This window comes from Vulpes vulpes, chromosome 9 (assembly GCF_048418805.1).
Source record: "Vulpes vulpes isolate BD-2025 chromosome 9, VulVul3, whole genome shotgun sequence".
NCBI classification, from domain to species: Eukaryota; Metazoa; Chordata; class Mammalia; order Carnivora; family Canidae; genus Vulpes; species Vulpes vulpes.
Window position 1 is genome coordinate 26966695 of NC_132788.1, and position 26626 is coordinate 26993320.

The following is a 26626-nucleotide window of genomic DNA, read 5'->3' on the forward strand; positions in this document are numbered from 1 at the left end:
TAAATATCACAACAGGGATACATTCTTAGAGTCTCAGAAATTAGTTTCAGAGATGGCAAAATAACAAAAGTAGAAACACTGTCTAGAGAGGACCCAGAAAGAAGGAACCTAGTCAGGGTAAATTTTACTGATAATAGCACGAAAGTGAAAAGCAGTAGGAGTAGATGAGAGACTTATGATCCGATCCATAAGGGATGATCAAAAGCTGTTTAAAAAAACAGGTATAGAGGGGATCCCCGGTGGCTCAGTGGTTTAGCGCCTGCCTTCGGCCCAGGGAGAGATCCTGGAGTACCGGGATCGAGTCCCGGGGTCGAGTCCCACATCAGGCTCCTTATATGGAGCCTGTTTCTCCCTCTGCCTGTGTCTCTGCCATTCTCTCTCTCCTCTCTCTCTCTCTCATGTGTCTCTCATGAATAAAGAAATAAAATAAAAAAGAATAATTCTAGTGCCTATTCACTAGGCTCTTTTAGGATTTCAACATCAAAGAGATTGAAGAGCTATATCCAATGATTTCATAAGTTGAATGTTGTCCAAGTAGTACATACCAACTTATCAACTTCAGGAAAGTGAATGATTGGACCTACAAATTAGGATTTATTACACAATACTCATATCTCCCATCTCTCTACATCCCACTGTTCAACTTTTTTGGGTAATTAGTATTGTGATTCTCTGCTTTTCCTTTTCTTACCACCCATCCATAATATAAAATTCAAATAATTTATACATTTGGGATGCTTAAGCCTTCTGTTTTTAGTTTTAAAATGTTGAGTTGAACATTTTGCATTTGAAACCCTTTTTTAAAAAAAATCAAATTAGAATTTTCTGAGTAATTTTTAGTTGGCTTCAGAGAAAAATAACGGTCCCCATTCCTACAACTATTAGCTATAATAAAAATCATTATAAAATAGAAACTTTCACCACCACCACTCCCAAATAATATGCATGTTGCTACTGCTGTCAGTGCTGGTTTTCTAGCTGCTTTCATTCTGAGTAGTGTAAGGAACCTACCACGTTCACTAAAACATTAAAACTCAAGTGACACAATTAAAGTTTTAATTTTGTAGCTGAACTTTAAAGTTTCACACTCCTCTACCTCTTTACCTTCTCTACAACTTTCAGCTTGAAAGAAAGAGGACAGATGGACCTGGGGATTGTTAAAAAGTAAAAATTAAATCTATAATGTTACTTGAGCTCCAAAAGTGTTGTAGTTTGTAAAACTGACAAGGTCCTTTAATTTTTAATGTTTCCCCAAGAGCCTGTCAATTATATAAAGCTGTGAGTAATGAATGGTATAAAATGCAGTTCCAAAGTCTTTAAGTTTTATTTTTTAGTGAATATATTTATTCCATGTACATTATATTAAAAATTCTAGGACAAAACATAGAACTATTTTTCTCCAACTCCTTATATCTTTGCCTGGGATTTTCACATTGTTGATGTTACTTGAGTCTGTTCTAAGTAGTATTTTACTTTACACATATTTTTAGCATTCCAATACAAGCTTTATCCAGGCCTACTCACAGAGTATAGTACAGGTAGGGCAGCACAAGCTGCAGATGACTTTGTTGGCAGTATAATAAATGCCTTTTATCCGGGTTATGGGAGAATTAATGGAATGGAGTTAGTGAAAATTCCCATTAAAGGTTTAATAATGTAGCTCCAAGGAATCTCTCTAAGATTCTCCTCTCTTACTTTCTCAAGACTCTCATGTTAAAAAAGTGGTTTAAGGTTACAAGCTACTTACCAAATTATCTGAGAGAAAACTTTAAAAATTTTTCTACTATTTCTAAAAGAGTTAATAAATAATTTGGCTATTATTCAGTAACTTCAAAGTCAAGTTAGTTTTGTTTTCTGCAAAGATTATGCTGTCAGGGTAGTGTAGAGATTCTTTGTAAGTAAACATAGTGTATGAGTTGATTTTATTAGTTCTTGTTTAAAGTTGTTAAATAAAAATACTATAAAAAGTGGATTCCAAATTTCCAGTTGATAAGACATCTTTTACCATATTTTCAACAGCTACTTATATTTTGCATACTATATGTAAATTAGGACTAAAGAAATGTCAAATCATCTAATTGTATGTACAGTTGACCGCTGAACACAGGTGTCAGGAAGTCTACCCTCCATGCAGTCAAATCCTGCAAATAACTTTGAATTCCCCAAAAACGTAACTAGTAGCCTACTGTTGACCAGAATCCTTTCTAAAAACATAAAAGATGATATAACAGCATCTTTTTAATGTTATATATACTACATACTGTATTCTTACAATAAAGTAAACTAGAGAAAAGGAAATGTTATAAGAAAATCATAAGGGAGAAAAAAATACATTTATAGTACTGTACTGTAAAAAATCCATGTTAAAACTAGACCTGGGCAGTTCTGCACCATTCATACCTGTGCTGTACAGGGTCAACTGTGTATGTATGCTATATATGGAAAAGAGGGACAGAAGAAAGAGACAGAGAAAAGGAGACTTATTTTTTCTGTGTTGCACAGGAAACGTGTTTTTTTTTTAATTGAGTTTTTCCAAAGAGAAAATATCATTTTTGTTGGGAATCACTTGTTTTAATAAAAGGTAAAACATTGGCATATGAACCACAAGGTGGTGCTATAATTCCATGCTGGTACTGATATTTTTAAAAGTTACTAGTTTTTCCATTAATAGCTGTATTATCTTGATTTTTAAAATTTTTCATAATTAAAAAAATCTGATTTGGTTCATTAATTCTATAAATATTTACTGAAATTGTACTAAATTTAAACTTGTAGTTTTGACTTTAAAAACTCATAAGCTTTAAAGTCTAATAACCAAACAGAATACTAAAAAATGTTTTCTTTAGTTATTTCTACACAGAATTTTAACTGTTCCATGTGACAAATATCAAAATACACTTATAGAATATAAACAAAGAATAAATAAAATACAATCAGATGATCTAAATAATAATAAAGAAAAAATATTCCATTTTCCTTCCAAATAATGGAATCAATTTTCTTAAAGATTAACCAGGGCTATTATTACATTTTTTATGTATAAAGTTAAAAAAAGATCATTTGTCTAGTAATGCATTTGGTAATTTAAAGTGAATTTCATTTTTCTCTTGATTTAAGTTCATCTAAGACCTTTCCTCTCTAGAAAAAATAGAACTTCCCATCACTTAAAAGAAAACAAAAAACCATACTGTGTATCTTGTAATACTGGATGGCCACCATCTGTGTCTGTGCTGCTGGTCTTAAAATGTGTTATGGAATAGAGCACTAAAATACTCAACACATTTTTCATGATGAACTTTCTGACCAGTTTCCAAATACAAAAAGAGAATCATACCTTCACTCTTTCACTGTTAACTGAAAATGTATTACTGCTTTTTGGTTAAACATAAAATCACATTTTTATTTAATTTTCAATGAGGATTTTTAACTTTTCATTACAACATATTAGTCAGTACAGACGGCAAGATGGTATGCATGAGAGCCTCATGGGTACAATACACAAGTCCCAATTGGAATGTTTCCAACAGGATGTAAACCATAGTCCACAAGCCTGTACTTTAAAAAACATATTACTTAGCACACTGCCAACAAATGTCAACACAAAAATACAGTGCTGTAATGACTTCACTCTGTAAAAGAAATATATTGGCACATAGGTTTTCCTTAGAAAAGTAAAATAGAGTAAAGAAGTGTAATCATAGCATAAAAATAAGTATTTATTCAATACTGGAAAAAACTCATATGCCAAATGGAATTCAAATTCTTCATAAAAATATTGCAGCATATTAAAATTTATAGAGAATTCTTAAAATATACAACATGTACAGTAGCCAAAGTCCTAGAGAAGTTCCTGTAGAAAATTCTAGAATTAATGATTTGGACATTTCAGTAACTCTGCAGTTTCTTCAAACCTGAAATATAAGAAGTAAATAACATTAAGCAAAAAAAAAAAAAAAAAAAAAAAATCCTAATAAGGCATAGGATTTAAGTGGCTGAAATTATGCTTTTGAACCTAAAATAAATCTCAGTATTTTTCTTATGTATGGATACATAATAAATTAAGGATATACTATGGTCAGAAAGAAGAAACAGCAACCAAAGTCAATTATGAGTCTTTAATTTTTAAAGCATAAGTTATTTTAGTGCTTATTAATTTTCAAAGCAATACAGTTAAAGTAGTGGGGTGCATAATCTAATACAAGTTCATTTCATATTTCCTTTTAAGTGTTCTTTAATAACCATTTATAGCTTCACATCTGTACAAGATACAAGTATCATTTTTAGTATTACTTTACCAATACTGTCTGAAAGGCTGGCAATACTTTAACAATACTTAAAATGTTTCCAAACTCTCCACCTACAAATATTATTTATTATTTCCCTAAACAGTTATCAAAAGTAGATAAGACTCTTGATTAACTTTCAACCAAAAATATCTCTGCACTGTTTAATCCCACAATTAATTCCATTAACAATGTTTTACATCACTTGTTGGAAACCAAAACAGTGACTCATCTCACAAACACATAACTGTAGGTGGATTTATTATCCACTGGAGTCCTGAAGGAAATTCCACACCTGATTGAGAGACCTTTAAGGTTTGAAACACATATGCACTTTCTATATATACTGTAATCCAATACAATTCCCTATAGAGAAATGAATTTCTGTTGCCCCTTTCTGTTACTTACATTTTTTTCATCCTTTCCATTTTCTGGATTGTTGTTTCCTTTAATTTAAAAAGCAACAAATTTAGGTGATTTTTCAAAGTAAACCATCATCAAAGATGGACCACGAACATATAAAACCCACTCTAAAACATTGCATAAAGTACTATTTACTTATCATAAAGAATTTTAACGAGAGATTAAGATTTACAGTTGCACTATTTTTCTTGCCAATGGCATATACAACTAAATCTAATGCTTGCTTGTTCTCCTGACCTTAGAAAGGAAATCATCTAAGCAGTTGCCAGTTTTTCTTACCTCTGAATTCTCTTTCAAACCACAGTAACTAGTAGTTGAGGTTCTGGGAGTTGAATCTGATGACACAGTACTATAGCCAGAGGAAAGAGGAATACTTGTTTGCCTCTCTTTGCTTTCTCTGTCTGTGGGGAAATTAATTTTTAGGTTATCTTTTCCTTTCACAGTGGAGTCATCTAAATATTTTATGTATAAATGGAAGAAAAACAGACATTTTAATATGAAGTGGCTAATAGTACAGACCCAGATATATTTTTACTATTCTTTTAAGATAACAACCTAGACATAGAGATCTAGATGTTAAAAATAGGCCAGCAAAAGTTACAAAAGGTACTATTATGTTTATCATAGCAAATCAATTGAATAAATAGGCAAGTTCACAATTTTTAAGTGACTCGAGTATATTTTCTTAAAGTGGTGGTAACTATACCACCACTTGGTTAGTTAAGTAACACTGACTATACTTTTTAAAAATTAAGAAATATTCTATCCTAAGTTAAAGTGTATGGAAAAAACAATGCTTAAAATTCAGGGTTTACAGATATTTTTTTCTAAAGAACTGAACAACTTTCTACTTCCAGTATGATGATACCATTTATTCAACAAAATGATGGTAAATCTTTACAACTAAATCAATTATAAAACATCACAGATAAGACAAGCTGCTATTAAATCAATTCCATAAGCCCTATGTTTTATAACCAAGATACAGGTAGCTTCAAAATTGAGGCCAAAAAAAAAAAAAATTAGACACCCATTTAAACTGGTTTACATGAGGACTGTTTTACTGTAAACCTAGATAGACAACCTCAATTAGGGAAATAGTACTGCTACCTGAGGACTGAAACAACTAGAAAGACTTACTTTCATCTCACATGGAGCGAGTCTCTTTTGTCTACTTCTCTTACCTATTTACTCCATTCCTCTGCTTACTTATCAGCATGAGTCTGAACAAAATGGCCAGCTCAGCCCAGGCTCAACATCATTTGACTAACTTAGTATCCTAATACCAAATTCCCAAGGGAGAGAAAATGATCTGGCTCAACACCTTTTGGTTTGATATTCCCTGGATTAGGTGTCTACTTTCGATCCAGTTCAATCAAAATCACATTGTACAACCCTGAAGGTTAGGGTTGTACAATTAGGTTAGGTTAGGGTTAGCTCAACCCAGGTCTTTTAGCAGGAGCTGTTGGCAGTAGATGATTTCAAGGAATAACTTGAAACTAAGAAGGAACTATATCTACCATTCCCCACTCCTGAGTTATTTTCTATGAATAGAAGTGTCCTTTGAAAGTATTGAATTATGCTGTTCAAAAATTGCGGAGGGGGGCGGGGAGTCCTAGGACAGGAAATAAAGAGTGGGAAGACAGAATGAAAGGTGAATGGAAGGTAAAGGAATGGCTCTCTAGATTCTGCCTTCTGGGGCCTAGATTGGAGGGATCTATCTAGCCTCAAGGGTGTACTTCATGATGGGAAAATGCTGGTATTAGGCAGGCTAGAGTGGCAATTCGAAGAGCCACACAGGGCATTACAGAGATTACAGAATGAGGCATGTACTAAACACAGGTCATATTTAATAGCCAGATCAGTTAAGTGTGTATTACTTTCTGTGACAATTTTTCCTATTGCTTTCCTGAGCTATTGGTATCATCTTCCTCATTTAAACATAATGGCTTCTTAGCTGTGCTATGAGAGTGTGCTAAGGCCATTGTTTTGGAACTTCAGAGTCACCACTAACAGATCTCTGTGAAGACAGGGGATCTCTAAGATCAAGATTTCCTAGCCAACTCTCTCCGCATGGCCCTCAATCTTTCACTGCCAACTTTGGAGAATTATGACCTTACTGCATTAAGAGAACTAGTTAGGTCCTTTGCCATTTAACTGTACAGGTATCTCCCAAGTTCACATTATGCCACTTGTCTTTTACAAAAGACCCACATTAGTATCTGTTTTTACTAACCAAAAGAAATCAAGGAGGATGTTGACTTTTATGAATAAAGATGAAAAATGAAAATAGCGTTCAGCGCTTGTTTTGTAGCAAGTCATTAAAGAGGCATCACACACCCTGAGTAGTGAGAGTAGCCCTGCCAAACTCCTTCCCTGGCAGTTATACTCAGCATCTGAGCACCAGGGCGCCACAGCTTTGAACTGTTTCTGTAAGCAACTGTGCTTTATCACAATTATGCATCTGTTAGCAAGATGTGTCCTTAGGTATCAGAAAAGCCTAAGAAAAGTTATTTTTTGGGTCTAGGAATGCCCCCAGTTTTCTTATGAATCAATGGTAATTGCTTATTTGCTTTATACCACTTAGGCTTATGAAAGGTTTCACAGTAATGCTCTTCTTTCTGATAGCATGGAAACCTGAAATTTGTAAGCCAGTACTTCCCAATCAAGAAAAATTTATGTCCAACTGATTTCCAGATATGTTGCCTAAGTATTTCATACATAATTTGAGATTTTCAAAAGTAAACTATTTTTTCCCAAACTTTTTCCTTAATTCTCTATTTTATTAAAGAGTAATGATTATGTATCCAGTCACACAAGTCAAACACAAGTGGTCAGTGTTGACTTTTTCCCTCTCCTTTACCACTTCTGTCAGTAATCAAGGCCTAACAGCTAAAAAAAACTCTTCCTCCTTATCCTCACTATTATAGCCTTAGTAGACACTCTCACTATTCTGAAATAAAATCACTGACTCTACAAATTACTGTCCCTGTGTTACATTCCTATAATGAATCACTATTCTGCTTTAAGATGACTAATAAAACAAATCCGATCCTATCAGCTTTGCTAAAATCTTTATGACTCCCATAACTCCATGTTTTTGTCTTTCTACTCTTCTGCTTCAATTTCCTTTATATGCCCACATGTACCCTTCCTTCTAGTTTATACTGGAACAACAATTTTGTGATACCATAACTTGATTGACACTTTTCTTGGGAGGAAAAAGCCACAAAAATATCAAAGCAAAAACAGAGAGAGCCTGAGTATCCTCACTGTATCCTCTACTGAATATAATTTCATAGAAAATCAACATCACATACCGTCACTTCATTACCTTGATGAAACAAAAAAAGGACTACTCTGTCATGTATGATTATAAACAAGGACACCATGTAAGCAGTAACACACAAATGACCAAGTATATTGTCTCCCAAATAACATGAGTGCTTCTTCTTTCCCACTGAAAATTTCAGCTTTTTCATTATTATTAATCAAACAGTTCCTGCTTCCTGATAGCACTCAAACTGGAAGAACCCTCACTTCTTTAAACTGTCACCAAAATGACTCAGCATAAACCCAAGCCTTATAATAAAAAAGCCTCTTCTCACTGATTTTTACCAAGACACCAAGTCACCTTACAGCTCCCCATGGAAACACTATTTCTGATAAAAGTCACAAAAACCATTCCTAACTTAACATAATCCTAAAATCAGATTGAATTATTGCTCTTCCAAGTGAGATAAAACTCTGCTTCCATGTTGCATGTACATATAAGGTATAAATGTAAGGATTTATATATAAACTTGATTCTTCTAATTGGTCATGGTCAGATTATAAAGTTTCTGAATTTATAATCTAACCCATTTCAGATGGTGGCCTGTGTACTCATCAAAGTCACAGCACAGTGGTTTAAACTTGTATATGTGTTAACTAAATGGCTTAAAGGTATGCTATGTAATCATGTTAGTAAAATTATAAGCATGAACATGCAAAAGCAAAGTTGGAAAAGGCAAAGTTTTGCAAATAGCAGGGATTCAATATTCTTTCACTATATAAAAAAAATTGAGCTCTATATTCAGATATTGGAGATAGAAATACAGACCTAATTTCTGTCTGCTAGACAGCACATAAGGTAAGGATCTTGATCTCAAGGATCTCAGAGTTGAGCTTTGGAATTTGCTAAATAAATGAATGAATGATAAATGCAAAGAGGAAACATTTTATCAAAACAGAAATGTGTAGTCTAATAAATTTACTGCCCAAACCACTATGTCATGTAAGATAGGTAAGCTGGCTTTTTTAGCAATCCTTGACTTCAGCCGTCTGTAAATTCAATACTGTCTTTGTTCCAGGAGTTCTGCAGTTTCTAAAAAATAAGGCTTGGGAATATTATCAAATATCAATATAAATCATCCTCATGAAAACTCCTTACCATACCACCAATACCATTGCCATTACATTAGAACTTACCAGGATTCAGAATATCTATGCCATTACTAGATTCGTAGTCTTCATTCAGTTCACTGAAGTCTATATATTCATTATTCTGAAATAACAGATTTTATTTAGAATAAAAGGAAAAGAAAATGTTCTCCTTTTATATTCTGCTAAGCATAAAATAAAAAGACGATATGATGAATGTTTAAACATTTTTAACTGAACCCGAAATGGAAATCCTAAGTAAAAAAAAAAAAAAAAAAAAAGACTTCTTAGATTTGACAAGGCTGTGGCAAATTTAGTTAACTGTTTCTATGAAATTTGATCAAAGTAAATGAGTGAAAAAGGAAGTCATAATTTAATTTTTCCTGTCCATTTTTCTCTCTTTTCCTTGTAAAACTAGGAGGCCATTTGTGCTAAAGAAATATAATTTTAAACTTCTCATAAAAGTCAAACAATCCTACCTTATTTTAAATGCTTTGAGGATTAAAAGCTCTAAAAGCTGAACCTACAGTTTTCCAGATTATTGTATTTGATAAAAAAGAAAAACACTAACTGTAACAGCAACAACAAAATGGGTTATATCTAAATAGGACCTCATTTCAACTAAACATTTTCCCACTATCTTAATAGTCTCTTAATTAACTTTTCTAAAATGTACACTTAACAATGAATAAAAACTTGATTATATCTGAGACATCCTATAAATATTAAGTAAAGAAAATACCTTTTTAGACAGCAGCATTTCTGTTTCAAGAAGAGTGACACGACTTAGAAGATTAGTCCAGGTTTTTTCATTTACCATCACTTTTCCTTTCATTTTTTCTTCCAAAGATTCTAATCTACTCTCTACCAAAGCCAGTTTCTGAAGCTTTTCTTGGCATTCAGTAAGCATTGTCTGTAGTGCAGTAATCTCAGGATTAATTCTAATATCCTAAAATGAATAGAAAGGTTAAAAATCATATTACACAAACTGAAATTCCTTTAAAAATCAACATATCCCCATTTTCACTGCACTGTGTTGTTTCAATAGTTACAGCAGGCAGTATAGCATGAGAGTTGAGTGTGATCTGGAGGCAAGATGCTTGGGCAGTGAAATTACCTCATCTGAGGTGTATAACCCTGATGTCTCAATTTCCTTGTATATACAAAAAAAAAAAACTCACAAAAACCAGTATCTACTTAATGGGGTTCCTGTGAGAATTAAATTAATTTGCATAAAGCTCTTGGAAGAATACCTGGTGGTATGATAAAACTGTCACTAACTAGCTTTTGTAATAGCCCTTAGCACAAAGCTAAGAGGGAGTGGCGAAAAAATGACAGTGCATTGAGACTGTTCAGTTTGCTATACATGGGAAATAAGTTTAATGACCATGTGGTAGATTTTATAAAGGACAACTTGTATACCATGATATACAGAAGTTACCAGATACAGAAGAAAGACAAGTTTAGCAGGAGCAGTATGGATTAGATGCTATATAATAGGGTCTGTGGCAATGAAATAACGGGAAAGGTATTCAGAAAGTGAGAGAAAAGGACCCAAGGGCCCAAAAAGGAAAATGAAGGAGATAGATAGTAGAGAACCCACATGGTACAGAGTAGTACCATCTCTATCTCTTGCCAGACTATAAATTCCCTGAAGCAAAGTACTATCTCTTATTCATCTTTGCCTTACCCATAACACCTGGCCCAGTACCCTAAACATAAGTAGGAAATATCTGTGGAGTCATATACAGTAGACTTATTTACTCTTAAATAATGGTAACAAAGGTGTTGTGTCATGGTTAATAATTTGAAAGCTTAGAGACATTCCAAAGCTTAGATGCTTAAGTAATTATGTCCATCAAAGTAAATACTGGCATCAGCTAAAGAAGTCCAAATTCTTACTTGTTGTTCAGACTTGATTTCAAGGAACTTTACTTCAGGAACCTTTATTTCAGTAGTCTTTAAGTCACATACATCAAATGCTTCTCTAACATCTGTTACGGTACTTATTGTATCTTCGGGAATGTTAAGGCCATCTTCATTATACAGGTGACGGATCACCACAGCTTTTTTCTGCACAGAAAAAATACATCAGAGATGCATTAATAGTTTTCTCATATAATTATTTTAAACATACACGTAGTAATTTTGCAGAATAAATATCCATCTTCCTTTTAAGTATTACAAAAGTTTATTTTTAAATGTTTTAAAAAAGATTTTGTTGATTTACTTGAGAAAGAGGGGAGAGAGAGCGAGAGAGCGAGACCATGAGCAGGGAAGAGAGGGAGAAGCAGGCTTCCCATGAGTAGAGAACCCGACTCAGGGCTTGATCCCAGGACCCTGAGATCATGACGTGAGCTGAAGGCAGATACTTAACCAACTGAGCCACCCAGGAGCCCCAACATTTACAAAAGTTGAAACAATATATTAAGGTATATGTCAAACACTATTGATTAAACTGTTATTTATATCATTTATATTATTTTGTGTAATGATGAAATTGTGGTCATGATTTTTAGAGAATTATGTACTAAAAAAATTGAAATACCTATTTCAATGATGTCTGAGATTTGACTCATTGTTTCAGATTTGGGGGAAAGATGTTGGAAAAGTGGTTATAGTACTTTTAAAATACAATTAAGGAGGGGTTGATAAACTGCTGATAGTGAGAAAGGGTACTTGAATTTTTTTTTTTTTTTTTTAATTTAACAGAGAGAGAGCGCATGCACACAAGCAGGGGAGCAGCAGGTAGAGGGCAAGGGAGAAGTAGGCTCCTCACTGAGCAGGGAGTCCAATGTGGGGCTTGATGACAGAACCTTGGGATCATGACTCAAGCAGAAGGCAGACACTTAACTGACTGAGCCATCCAGGCACCCCAGCAATGGGTACTTTTATAAACATTTGACATGTTCCATAATTAGATAATTCTTAACACTGAAACATTTTCTTTCAATTTTCCTACCTTTCCTGAAGTTATAAACCTGCCAGTGCTGTCCATGCCAACAGATTCTGTAGATGTCTTCTCAGTGCTTAAAGGTTCTGACTTAACAGAACTGATTTTCTTTCTTTGTTGTGATGGAATCTTAAAAAAAAAAAAAAAAAAGTATTAAGACTAATTTCATGTGAAAGCTGACATATTTAAATTATATTTAAATTTTCATATATGAAATATGGCCAAATAATAAGTATCTGATGAGACAGGTCTTTTGAAAACTAAGAAGTGAGGAAATGTTTGAACTGTTAGCTTAGGACTAGTAGTTCAAAGTCACGGATGCTTAAAAACAAGTGACCAGTACTAAAAGGAAACATCAGGTGTGAACATTTCAATAATTGTACTTCTGTGTTAGTTTGCTATCTAGGGGATTGACTTTATACATTAAAATACTGGGCCACTTGGAATAAGTTAAAATGAATTAATAAAATTACCTTCTCAAGACTACTTAATTCCTTGTGCTTTTTCATCACACAATTCAAAATATCACAAATAATTTGGATTTTCCATTCTGCAAATCCACATTGGAGAAACTGCTTTTTTGTCAAGATTGGTTTATAATTAAATTGATCACGAAGAAGCTGTAAAAAGGGAATAAATCAAAATCCAAAATGATAAATGGCCATCTGATCAGGAATGTAAAACCATCCCTGAGAGGAGAAGGGAGGATCAAGCCATTGGATTAAGGGTACTAAAGAGATTTATTAGGGTGGTGTGAGTCATGACCAGGTAGGAGAGGTATTCGCAGAGAAAACAGGTAGCTAGGAAGTAGCAGAGAATAGATGGCTGTCCAGGGAGATGAAAAAATATAGCCCATGATCAGAAAGTTCAAATATCTTCATTGGTACTAAAAACCTCCTTAACTTACTAGATAATAAATACCATACCAGATGTCAGAAAAATAATTTAATTCTTCTAGCACATGACTTCTTAGACAAGTTAGTAGGCCTGAGTTTCAATGTCTCATTTGTAAAGTGAGAGAAATAGATCAACTAGATCAGCAATTTTCAAAGCTTACATTACAGAACCCTAGGATTTTTTAGAAGTGCCTTTTAGGTTTGCATAGAAGCTTGCTGGGGTTAGAGGCAAAGATAGGGAAGATGAGACATAGACTCTGCACATAATAGGTCCCATTTTTTTCAAATGCAACTCACTACTTAAAAAAAATAAATTGATTTGATAAATGGGTTTTATTTTAACAACAGTGAGAAAACCAGTGAGTAAAAATTAATGGTAATCTGAAGGTATTTTTCTAATCATGAGATTAAGTTCAGTATACATACAGTACAAAGGTAGATACTAGAGTACATATAAGACATGGTCCTAGGAAGCCTGGGTGGCTCAAGCGGTTGAGCGTCCGCCTTTGGCTCAGGGTCCTGGGATCAAGTCCCATATCGGGCTCTCTGCTTGCAGCCTGCTTCTCCCTCTGCCTATGTCTCTGCCTCTCTCTCTCTCTCTCTCTCTCTCTTCTCCCTCTGCCTATGTCTCTGCCTATCTCTTTCTCTTTGTCTGTCATGAATAAATAAAATCTTAAAAAAAAAAAAAAAAAAAACACATGGTCCCAGACCTCAACAAACATAAAATCTCAAAGCTGTAGTTCCCTCTTACAAATAACTAAATTAATCATAAACCTCACAAACCACAAACCTCACTCAATAGTCACATTTCTAACTTCTGCCAATATGCCAAATTTTACTAACATTTGATATAAAAAGAGCAAATGGTAACCAATGACAAATGTTTACCAACTGCCACTTATTAGATTATAAAACATAAAGGAAACTTAAATTATATCTTGATTCTAATAGGGACTGCATCCAAATGAGAAATGCATTTGAAAATATGGGTTGCACATATATTTAAGGGATTATTATAAAACCCTTAAATCATCCAATGACTCCTGAAATAATTCATAAACTCAAAAATACCTTATAGACAGTATCTACAAAACGCAAGTCATTCTTCGCTATGAGCTCTATGTTGGATTCCATCAAAAGTTCTGCTATATAAGGTGAATATGAGGTAAGGGAATAGCTGATGATGGGCAAAGATGCTGCTGTATCTCCCTTTACCAAACTGTTCAGGAGAAAAAAGAAAAGATATTTAATGAACATAATTTCACAAAGTTAGATTAAGAAATATAAAATATGGTGTCAATAATTTATAAATTAATCCAAATAATTAGGAGATACACAAAACCCTTTAGATTCTATCCCCTACTCTCAGTATAGCCAAATTACTATGACATAAGTTATTAAACATTTAGATCTTTAGTAATAGTACAGTCTATTCCCTACAGTATTTGAGTTTGCAAAGTTCAGCTTTACTTAATCAGTCCATTTTCTCTAATTAAATGTACCACCTTATAGTGCTCAAGTACACATTATAGTTTTGCAAACACTTGTTTTAGTACTTCATTTGCTCTTTATAATAAACCTGCAAAGGTAAAATATTATGAATTCTATGTTACAGAGAGAAAAACAGGGCTGGAAAAGGCATCTGCTATAACAGGGTTGATCAGTTTGCAATCTACCACTTATATCTGTGCCGTAATAGATTATGCTAATTTCTCCAGTCTAAAAAGGTATCATTCTTTTCTGCCTGTTATTTGCTCTTATGAATTATTTGACAAATCTCAAGCCTTCTAGGAAGCCATCTTCAACGTTCTGATCCATACTGATGTTTCGAAGAACTGAGTCTCAGAGCATTCAGTGTCTAATGCCTTAGCTCGGTCTTGTACTGTTTTCTATTTGTCTACACATATGAACCTTGTTTTCTCAATTGAAGTATCTTCACCGATTCTCTCACAACAAAGCAAGGAGGTATTTGTTCAATTAGCCAGTTATGTGTTCAACCAAAGTAAAAATGTACTTACAGAAAACATTTATTTTCCACAAAATACAAGACATACGTAAATTTCTCCATCCTTACTCAAAATTTTTTAAAAAGGCAGAGAACAAGTGTATAATGATAAAATTTTATTTTTCAGGACAAAACACATTATTTCTTTTACATTTATGGGTACAATAATATTCTACCCAATGAGAAAACTGATCTGACAACCTTGTTTATTAGTTCAAAACAGAACATATAAAAACAATACTTTTGAACAGAAAAATCTGTCCATTTTATGCACATTAGGACTAGAAGACAGCCTGGTCTACGTTTAATACTTCTTGTTTTAATTCAAAAATCTTGGTTATCTAGTTTTTAAAGGGCTTTGATTAGAAATAGTAATAAAACAGCTCTTATAAACTGGAACAGAGACAGAAACAGCAGATGCTGAGAAAAAGTTTAAAAATGGATAAGTAATAGAAGGAATCAAAATATGTGTGGGGGGAGTGCGTATGTGGGTGAGCGGAGTAATCTGAATTAGCAGCAAGTAGCATTATATATTTCAACAGACCCAGAAGAGTTACTATGTTGTGAAATAGTCCAAATATTAGTGTTCTTAATGATACTCCCACATCAGAAAATCAAAGCTCAAATGCCATGCTCAAAAGATATGAGAATAATCAGTATATTTTCCAAGTATTTCCATCCAGAATGTATCTTAAAATGATGCTCCAAGTAGTAAGAAGAAAACATGGCTATTTGGACTGGTTAAGTCCCAGCAAGACTAGAAAATAGAGATTTCCTTGTTTTAATGAAGCAGGATTGGATTGGTATGTGCTGTGGGAACCTTCTGCTTCTCACAAAGAAGGCCTGGAATCAGCCATTAGACTTCAGCTTCCACCCCCTGTCCTCACTATCCTTTCATCTGCAGTTATCTCTTGGGGTTAGCTCTCCTTACTGTCCATCCACTCTTATAAGTAAAGCACATTACTTCCGGATTCTCTTTTTTTACTGTTTTAACCAAGTTTTACTCTACTACTAGAACATATACCTAATATGGACTTGTCCCTTGACATTTCACTCAATGAATAAATAAGTGTCTAGTTAGCTACTAACACGTGCCAGGCATAACTCTAGATGCGGGGATACTGCAGTGGACAAAACAAAGTACCAGTCTATAGTTTATATTCTAGTGGGGAATACTTTTAATTGATAATCCCAGGTAAGAAGAAAAAGGAAATATTAAGGGGTAGATGACAAGAGTACCATATTAGAATAGCATGAATATAGAGAAATGCATGTCACTACATTCTACAAAAGCAAGTAAGTCATAGTTGGAAAGTGAAAACTACACTGAAAGGTTCAAGTGGGGTCTATTAAATGAGTTAGCTTAATAACAAGCTTTGTGCATGGTGTAAGTTGTCATAAGAAATCCATTAACTAGAATTTTCGAAATTAAAAATACCGTCTAACTGAATGTGAGAGGACAGCCAATTATATAATTAGATCCATCATACTTTTATGAGTTTAAAAACTGTACAGAAACCATACCTTATATGGATATATATTGTGGTTCTACTTCTAAAAGGTGTTTTAAATCTGTTAGAATTTTTCATTGACCCATATTTGAAAAAAAACAAAACTCCTATAATCCTCTGCTTTCTAAAATATTTTCATCATTTCAAGGAAAAATTTTAAACTGACCCAAGTAAAACCTGTCTTTAGGTCAAATCTTACCTCAAATCATTATCAAAAAGAACACAAGTAAGTTTGATACATAGCTTACCCTACACAATCCACCTCTTGAGGATAATTTAGCATGCGAAGCACTTGTTCTAGGTTCCGTAAGCTTCTTTTTAAGTCACCTGTTGCCATTATTCAACATTACATTCAACTCCAGCTTTCAATAATCTAATTTTTCACCTAAAAATAAATCCATAAAACACTGGTTAAGTCTATTTCTGAATCTTCTCTATTTTGTTCACATCTCTTATAGGGACTTACTATATTTATTTTATCCTAGGTATTTTCCGCTAAATTATCTTTCCTACTGGTCCAGTACTATCGTCTATATACAGTATATTCCCAAATAGAAGATAAGCTTTTCCCCCAAATACTTTTTTTCCTTACAAAAAAATAAGTTTGCCTTATATTCATATTCTTACAAAGTGTCTCATGGTACTCTACCAAATACTTTATTTTGAACAAAGTACCATTTGGGAAGAGACATCAACCTGAAATAATCTCCATCAGTGACTATTTTAGATGCTTATAAAGGTTACATAATAAAATCAGTAAAAAATGGAGACAAAGGAATTTATTACAGATTTAGTCATTATTCCCAGGGCTTTGAACTCATAGTTATCTATAAGATGTTTTGCTTAGAAAGTAAAAATTGAGTTAAAAAAATTAGGAATTGGCTGGTAAAATATGATGGGAGACAGAACATAAAGACTCCTAACTCTGAGAAACGAACTAGGGGTGGTGGAGGGGAGGAGGGCGGGGGATGGGGGTGAATGGGTGACGGGCACTGAGGGGGGCACCTGACGGGATGAGCACTGGGTGTTATTCTGTATGTTGGCAAATTGAACACCAATAAAAAATAAATTTATTATTAAAAAATAAATAAAATAAAATGGCTAAATGCCTCCTGGTCAAGAAAAAAAAAAGTATATGTTATCTTTATCTCTTTTGTTTAAACATCACTAAAATGAAAGTAAATGATTAAAAACCACATATACTCACCAGGGCAAAATGAATTAGAGGGGATTCCACATGATAGAAGAAGTATCAACAAAATCTTGGAAGATGGAAAGCAGATGAATAAGTGAAAACCAACCTAGCAGAGCAGAGACAGGCTAATCCTGTCTGCCCATTTAGGAGGAAACTACCAGCGCCAAGATAGGTTTAGAAACGAAGGCCCCTAATGCTTTTGAAAGGCTAAGGGGTAAGGCCAAGGGGGTTGAAATAAGGATGATTATTTGAAAGTCCATGAAAGAAAGGAGCTGCTAAACCCTAGATTTTTACTTTTCCTCCCTCCCTTACCCCCTCCCACATACTTTGTTCAGCTAGGCAACTACCTCTCTGCTTCCCCAGGTTTAGCAATGAGTTTTTAGATTATATCAGAGCACAATCAATAACTTTTTAAAAAATGGTGAGTTGTACATCATTAAAATTTAAAATTTCTTTTCTACAAAGGCATTGTTAAGAGAATGAAAAGATAGTTTACAGACTGGGAGAGAATATTTCCAAAACACATAGTAAATAAAATACTTGTTTCCAAAATATACAAAGAACTCTTATAAGAATAAGAAGAAAAACCCCAGCCAATTAAAAAATAGGCAAAATATCTGAATATTCATCTCACCAAAGAAGACATACAGATGACAAGCATATAAGATGCTCAGTATTACATATCATTAAGTAACTGCAAATTAAAAGAGAGACACTGCTACACACCTATTATAATGGCTAGAATCCAAAAAATTGATGATACCAAATGCTTATATGAGAATATGGAACAAAAGGAATTCTTATTTATTCCTGGAAGAAATATAAATGGTATAGTTGTTTTGGAGGACAGTTTAGCAGATACAAAGCTAAACAGTCTTAAAATTAGCAATCATGCTAACAAGGTATTAGCCAAATCGAACTGAAAAAGTATGTACATATTACATCCTGCATTTGAATGTTTATAGCAGATCTATTCATAATCACCAAAATGTGAAAGCAACCGAAATGTCCTTCAATAGGTGAATGGATGAAAACAAATGTGGTATCTTCACACAACAGCATATTTAGTCAGAAATAAGGAAATGAGCAGTGACAAAAAGACACTGATGGATCTTACTGCATCTTCCTAAGTGAAAGAAATCAGTCTGAAAAGGCTACATACTGTATGATTTTAATTATATGACATTCTGGAAAAGGCAAAACTATAGTGACAGTAAAAACAAGAGAGATGAAAGGTGGTTACACAAGGGCTCAGAGGGAAGGAGAAGAGAGGGTTGAATAAGTAAATGTAGGGGAAATTTTTAGGCTAGTGAAAGTATTCTGTATGATACTGTGATGGTAGACATATGACAGTATGTGTTTGTCAAAACCTGTAAAACTGTATAGCACAGAGAACCCTGATGTTTGTAACCTTTAAAAAAACATTTATAAGTTGGTAAACCCCAAGACAGAATGCAGACTGTGACAAGAGAATCTGTATTACCAATGTGTGAAACAACCTCATAGAAGTGGATAGGTGGAAAAGGTGCTAAGTAACTACCGGAAATGAGTGGAGCCTGTAAGGCTAAAGACAAAATCACTTGCATATAAAAACACTGTACCCTAGTTTATAAAGTTGTTTCCCATGTATTTATGAATTCATTGATACTTCTATGCATTCACCCTGGAATTGAACAATTAAGTAAGTAGATCGTAGGAGACAGGTTTCTTACTGCTAGGGTGGTAGTTTATAGATTAGTAAGGAGAGCAGACTAGAATGAGCCATGCCTGTCTAATCAGAGTTAGACACATCCAGAATGAACTTCATGTTCAGCTTAATATAGATACAGATAATTATATACTGAAGTACCTCTCGATACGGGTATACTAGCTGTCTATAAATGCATATGTCCTTTCTCTGCCAGCTGAAAGTGATTAAAAGCAACAACACCCCAGCAGTAAAGAGCACACTTCGTATTCAGATCTTAGTGTGTAATGTTGTTCTCCAAAAAAAGGACACGACTCCTTGGAGAAATGGTAAATTCTAAGACTGGCACAGAAAATATACAAGATGAGCCTGAAGTATTACATAGCTCCAGAAAATGAGAAAGCATACAAAAAACAAACCAATCCCAAAGGGATGGGATTATGTCATTAGGACACAGGAAACAAATGAAACAGTTCCCAATAGTCAAAGGTGAAACTATCTGAATGACAAAATTAATACTATTGGATTATAATCCAAAGTATAAGCAAAACAAAAACTGAATCACTATAATTCAATACATTAACATATAAAGGATAAAATGCAATCATTTTAATACATTTCATAAAATTCAACATTCCTTTGTGATATAATTCTTAGAGGATATTAGAAATAGAAGGGAACTGTCTGCATTTGATAAAGAATATCTACAAAAACAAACAAAAACAAGACAATAAACCCTACTGCAAATGTCATACTTCATGGTGAAATATTGGAAGCTTTCTTTCTGAGACTAGGAATGAATCTTGTTTCCTCTCATTTCTCTTTAACATTGTAAGAGAGTCATAGTACAAAAATGCAAGAAGAAGAAATAAAAGTAATAAAGACTAAAAAAGAAGAAATAAAATTGTACCTATTCACAGATGACATAATTGTGTACAAGAATCCAAAAGAAATAAGTGAATTTAGCAAGGTTGCTAGGTAGAAGGCCAATACATAAGAACTAGTTGTATTTCTCTGTATCAAGTAATTATATGATTTTTAAAACAAATTTTCCTGTATAAATCAAGTAGCCTCAAAAGTATCATGAGTGGGGATCCCTGGGTGGTGTAGCGGTTTGGCGTCTGCCTTTGGCCCAGGGCTCAATCCTGGAGACCTGGGATCGAATCCCACATCGGGCTCCCAGTGCATGGAGCCTGCTTCTCCCTCTGCCTATGTCTCTGCCTCTCTCTCTTTCTCTCTCTGTGACTATCATAAATAAATAAAAATTAAAAAAATTAAAAAAAAAGTATCATGAGTGTGTGAATAAATCTATAAAAGATGTATAAGATCTCAAAACAAAAAAATCCTAAAACTTTTAGACTTATTAAAGAAGCCCTAAATAGAAAAGTATACAACTTGTTTAATGATTAGAAGACTCAATAAATTGATCCATAAATCCAATGCATTCTCTTCTCTCTCAAAAAAAAAAAAAAAAACAAAAAAACAAAAAACACCAAAAGACCCATACATAAATGTAACATTTAGAATCAGTGAAATTATGCACAAACAGAACAATGGAACAGAAGAGTTCACAAAAAAACCATGCATATATTGACACTAGATTTATGACAAAGTTGATGTTGAGTAGCCCTGGAGAAAGGATGGTCTTTTTCAATAAATGGTACTGTGTCAACTTAATATCCAGATAGAGTAAATAAATCTTGATCCCTTGATGTGAATAGTACCTCACATCTTTTACCAAATTAATTCCAGGTTTGTTGAAGATCTAAACATAAAATGCAAGACAACCAGGCTTGCTGGAGATCATAGAGGAGAGTATCTTTGATCTTCAGGTAGAGAAAGATTTTTTACCTTATGAATGGACCACATTAAAATTAGCAACTCTCTTCATCAAAAGACATCTTCAAGAGAGTGGAAAGATAAACCACTGAGAGAAAAGTATGTTGTGGATGTATTAAACCAGCAAAAGGATTCATATCTAGAATATGTAAAGAATCTCCTTCAAAGCAATAAGAAAAAGAAAGACGATAGAAAATGGGAAAGAGAACTGAACAGGAACTTTCTAAAAGAGTAAATAGTGAAAAGACATTCAATCTTATTTATCATTAGGAAATTCCAAAGTAAATCCAAAATGTGAATCTATAGAACATCTGAAACTCACACAATGCTCTGGAAGGGTAAATTAGTACAACTACTTTACAGAAAATTTTAGGGTGATATCCATTAAGTCTGACATATACAGGGCCTATGAAACAGCAATATGATTCTAGAGAATACATCTATGAAACAGTATGTGTATGTATATGTGCACCAAAAGACAGGAAAAATATTTGAGATTTTAAATGAGTTCATTTTTGTAAATACCGAAGAAAATACCATGGAACTGTATTTTTAAATGACTCATTGCAATGTGTAGAGTTTTCTTTTTTTTTTTTTTTAATTTCCATTCACCTATGATAGTCACAGAGAGAGAGAGAGAGAGAGAGGCAGAGACACAGGCAGAGGGAGAAGCAGGCTCCATGCACCGGGAGCCTGATGTGGGATTCGATCCCGGGTCTCCAGGATCGCGCCCTGGGCCAAAGGCAAGCGCCAAACCACTGCGCCACCCAGGGATCCCATGTGTAGAGTTTTCAATCTGATTCTCAAAGATTATTCCCAAAAGAGGTTCATATAATAAATATTGATAGGCAAATAAATGATAAGAAAGAATCTTTGTTAGTGGGACGCCTGGGTGGCTCAGCAGTTGGGCGTCTGCTTTTGGTTCAGGGTATGGTCCCGGAGTGCTGGGATCAAGTCCCACATCGGGCTCTCTGCATGGAGCTTGCTTCTCCAACTGTCTATGTCTCTGACTTTCTCTGTGTGTATCTCATTAATAAATAAATAAAATATTTTTTTAAAAAAAGAATCTTTGTTAGAAAAAGCTAAAAGGCTTCTAAACTGTAAGTCTAATCAAGCAGTAAGGCAAAGCTCAGTAACACACTTAAAAATATCTATTTTTAAATGTATGGACACTCCATAGAAGGAAAATATATAACAATACCTTGAATAACAAATCCTCTGGGAATGAAGCTCCTTTAAAATGAAGTCATAGACATTAAAAACAGAACAATTCAGGAATCAGGTAAAGTAGAGTTAGTATAATCTTCCCCCAGTCAACATTCCAGCAGTTGTCCAGGATACAAAACATCTCCTTACATACTTTCTCTGTATTAATAAGATCAGCAATTTGCAAAATCCTAAATTTAGTAGGCTTTCTATTTTGAGCCCCTAGCCACTCAATGCTGCTTTCCCCCCTTTTTAGGAACACAGTATCTTCCTGTTCCAAGACTGTTCTCCTTTAGGGATATGGCAAAGAACAGGTTATTGAATATAATTTATAAACATGCATGGATTTTAGTATTTTTCAGTTAATCAATTACTTCTAAATATTTACATTTTTTAGGCAGAAGGAATTTCAGGTACTGCCAAATGGAAGATAACTAGAAAAAGAGGGAGTGATTCTGAAATCACATTATACAAAATACTGGCCAAGAAAATAGACCTTATTTAACACCTTTTAGGATGACTAGGTGATAGATGGACATAGGGAAACAGTAAGAGAGGGCTTCCCAAGACCAGCCTTACTTCCCTGGGAGATGAAGTGGGAACTAATCTGGTTGTAACTGCAAAAAAATATATATATTATTAGGTACTGCCACTAGCCAATATAGTATTGTATTACGTTCCAGACCTACCTATCTTAATATGATTCTTCTAGGGGTACCTTTTCCATCTAAGGCATTCTATAACTTTTATATAAATTGTGTATCTCTCCACAGATTTCCTTTAATTCTTTCAAATGTATATTCCATGCTTCTAATACATGTAATTTTGTTTAATACTTTGTGGTATCTTTCCTTCCTCTGAAGTCCTGGAACATATGTCAATGTCTCAGATTTCTACCTCTGATAATGGAATTTCTGACAACAAAGTATGTCCTTGGAACACATCCTCTTCCATATCAGCAGAACAAATATTTTGAAGAAGGGTAAGATACAAGTACAGGTTGAATCTGCAGGTGAAGGAGATAAGTAATAAAACAGGATAAAAAAAAAAAAAGGGATAAAAGTGAGTATCATACAAAAAATGACAGCTACTGTTCTACATTTTCATGAAAGACTTTGCTAAATATATTACAAAACTGAAAAATACTAAAATTAAGGTATTAAAGGAAGCCCATCTACAAGTTACGTGCATTTTATTAGCACAGTACCTGCAGAAATGAAAAATAACTTGTAATTTTTTTAAGCTTGATTAATGTTTTCACTGTATAACCCTTATCAAAAGAAATGAAGAGAAGAACTATTTGTAGCATAGATTCCAACCATTAAGGTGTACTCAATATTGCTTCCTAGCATCCTCCGGAGAGGTCTCTCCACAAGTCAGATCTGCCTAACTACTTTTATTGGGGGAGATGCAGGGATCCCTGGGTGGTTCAGTGGTTTAGTGCCTGCCTTTGGCTCAGGGCGCGATCCTGGAGACCTGGGATCGAGTCCCGCCTCCGGCTCCCTGCATGGAGCCTGCTTCTCCCTCCTCCTGTGTCTCTGCCTGCCTCTCTATCATAAATAAATAAATCTTTTAAAATATATATATATATATACTACTGGGGGAGACGCCGTGAAAACGGAATACAATAGCAGTTTATGATTTTTAATCTAGCTCAGTCTCCTTGCAGTCAGAGTTCCCAAATGATGCCTCCCCATGGAATGCCATTGAACTCAGAGTGATTTTTGTTCAGAATGAAGCAGGTACACGGACTTTAATGCTTACGGTCCACGGCTAAGAGTTTGTGACATATCTTACAATACTAGATTTTATCCAAAAACAAAACAAAACAAAACAAAAACAAACAAAAAAACAAAATAACACAAAAAACTCGTTATCAAAAATAGGAGGTAAAATTAAGCTTACGAAATTTTCGCAAAAGATACTCGGGGAAACACTGGTCTAAGAGATACGCAGAAAGGTCTGGAAAAGGAAAAACACCGAGAATATTGGGAGAAACACAAAGAGGGCGCGGGTCGAGCACAGAGCTCAGTAGGCTTGCCATGTTCACATACAAAGTGCTCACGAATGTAAAATATTTGTGGGTCGCTTTAGGACAATAGTCTTGGGTACCCATAATTTCGGAATCAAAATGCCCAAGACTGATTTTTTTTTCCCCCTTAGAGAGGTAAAATAAATAAATAAATAATAAAAATAAAAATGAATAAAAAACTAAATTGTCTAGAAGATGGAGAAATACAGAAAACCCAGGGAAACGCAAGCAAGGGAAACTCTCAGCTTTTCACCTCTTCCTTCCAGTCCGCATCTCAGAGGAGGCTGATCTTTCCTGAGCTCAGAGCTTCCCACGGAAGGAATCAGCCCCTAACTCGCCCACCCTAACCCTAAACCGAGCTGGCTGCCACGATTCCCCCTACCTGGCTCTTTATCCTAAGGCAGGCCACACAGGTTGAGTCTACAGGCGGGGCACTTCTACGACTCCCCTCCCTCCGTTCGATTTAAAAGGACGAGAAGGCACACCTGGTCATTCGCTCCCGCCCGCCGTTTCGGGAAGGGCAGCAGAGGGAGGCTTCCCCTGCATAACCCGGGGCGCGCTGTCGCCGGCCTCCCCAGCAGCCGCCGAGCACGGAAGACGGCCCCGAAGGCCTCCCGCCCCGCTCAGCAGGGACAGGGGGAGGCCGCATAGGCGACCGGAGCGAGCCACCCGCGCCCAGCCTACAGCAGCGAGGAGCGGCGGCGGCCCGGGGCTCGCGTCGACCGTTTGTATTTCAACAGTGGGTGGAAGCCCGCCGCGCGCCGCGGCAAAACCTTCAAAGCTGCCGGCTCCTCGGTGCTTCACGATTCCTCGCTGCAGATTCCACACCACGTTTGTCCAGACCCCTGAGGGCGCTGGCTCTGCCGAGGCGCTTTTCAACGGCCAGCCCGATCCCAAGTTGCAGATTAAACGTTTGCCTGATGTTAGTGCTTAGAGGAGCTCGGGGGACGAAGTGAGAAACGGGGGATCTATAGCGAATCGTAAATACCGGGAACAAAAACGCGGCTTCTCTAAGGCTCAGAACCCTAACGTCACTTCCGGCAACAATAGGAAACGTCAAAAAGTCGGACGGTCGGCAGCTCTGCCTGCTGCAGCTTGAGGTGCGCGGAGTTCAGGGGGATCCTGTGCTGCTTTTGGCATTCTCGCTGCTGTTAGCTCCACCGGCGGGAACGAGTAAAGTCTGAACCGGCTTCTCCATGGCCTGGGCATCAGTTCCTGGCTGAGCCATTTTCTTTTTTGACTCAAAGCCCCCGCCCAGAGGCCGATTCGTCGCGGCGGCGGTGGGGATCGCAGGTCGCTCAGGTACAAAATATCTCAGAGCTCTTGCCTCTCTTCTTCTGCATACTTTTACTTTTCTTCTCGGAAATAAAGACAACCGGTGCTTGCCAGTTGGCAGAAACTTGCCAACCAGCAAGACTTTGGGGCCAATGGCAGCGCAGAGCATTTTGAGTGACAGCTGCGGCGGCTTGTTAAAATGTGGAGTCTGTGCCAGGAGGCGGGAGTGGGTGTGTTCTTATGTTTCTAGGCCACTGGAGTATAGGTTAACTTGGGACCCCAGGGGGTGTCCCAGCCTCGCTATGAAATAAAGCCGAGACATGGCAAAGATTACTCTTTTCAAGCCCAAGTGCTGCTTTTCAAATAGAGTGTTTTCTTGATGCATATGCAGTTTTCGGTTCTTTGCTTACTTTTCAGTGATAACGAATGCAAACACTTTTACTTAAGATCATGATGGCTTTGCCCGGTGCTTCAAATGTCACAAATTTGGCAGGTTCTTAATTTGTCTGTTTTCTTTGTGACTGGTCTCTACTCTCTTCCATGGCGGGTGTTCCGATTGAATATTATTACATGAAACTACATAAGTTAGTCCCAATCCTCATTGAAGTTTTTTTTGTTTTTATTTTTAGGTTATGTAAGCAGTTAGTCATTAAACAACTGAGTCTATTTAACAAGTTGAATTTTTATTTTTCAAGGATCCTAGATGCTTCCCTCCAAATCAATGTATCATGATTTTTATTACTACAAAGTGAAACTGATTTATGTTTTTCGTTTCAGCTTTACTCCTCCCCTTTTAATATTTGCGGTATGGTAACCATATTTTTGAGACCATATTTTTAAGAAAATGGCGTACAAAATTGAGCAGATCTGAGAATGAAGAAATTATGTTATTGTTTTTC

At 35.3% G+C, this 26626-nt stretch overlaps 2 protein-coding genes across 17 annotated transcripts in view; one reads left to right on the forward strand and one right to left on the reverse strand.

Annotated features, from left to right (window-relative positions):
* Positions 1-1300: 1300 nt before the first annotated feature.
* CEP44 (centrosomal protein 44) lies at positions 1301-25811 on the reverse strand. 16 transcript variants are annotated; one of them, XM_072719656.1, is made up of 13 exons: positions 24835-25494; positions 23110-23426; positions 22416-22447; positions 16742-16878; positions 14049-14196; positions 12555-12701; positions 12091-12210; positions 11031-11201; positions 9871-10077; positions 9177-9252; positions 4986-5107; positions 4692-4729; positions 1301-3911 (listed from the first exon to the last, which is right to left on the reverse strand). In XM_072719656.1, the coding sequence occupies exons 4-13, from the start codon at positions 16828-16830 to the stop codon at positions 3869-3871; spliced, it is 1161 nt and encodes a 386-aa protein (XP_072575757.1). In that variant the 5' UTR covers positions 16831-16878; positions 22416-22447; positions 23110-23426; positions 24835-25494; the 3' UTR covers positions 1301-3868. The 16 variants fall into 16 exon arrangements, with proteins under 16 accessions (XP_072575757.1, XP_025873317.2, XP_072575759.1 ...); XM_026017532.2 differs by having other exon boundaries at positions 23318-23426; positions 24835-25256; XM_072719658.1 differs by having other exon boundaries at positions 23318-23426; positions 24938-25246.
* Positions 25616-26626, forward strand: part of FBXO8 (F-box protein 8) — a 46377-nt gene continuing 45366 nt past the window's right edge. The window contains exon 1 of the mRNA XM_026017535.2: positions 25616-25754. The gene's annotated coding sequence lies outside the window, so the exon portion shown is untranslated. The remainder of the gene's footprint in view (positions 25755-26626) is intronic.

Coding starts and splice junctions, on each gene's coding strand:
- CEP44 (XM_072719661.1), bottom strand. CDS start 16,830: ATGGCAACAGGTGACTTAAAAAGAAGCTTACGGAACCTAGAACAAGTG. Junction 11,202..12,090: donor GGTTTATAACTTCAGGAAAG/GTAGGAAAATTG, acceptor TTTTCTGTGCAG/AAAAAAGCTGTGGTGATCCG. Junction 4,730..4,985: donor GTTTGAAAGAGAATTCAGAG/GTAAGAAAAACT, acceptor TTTAAATTAAAG/GAAACAACAATCCAGAAAAT.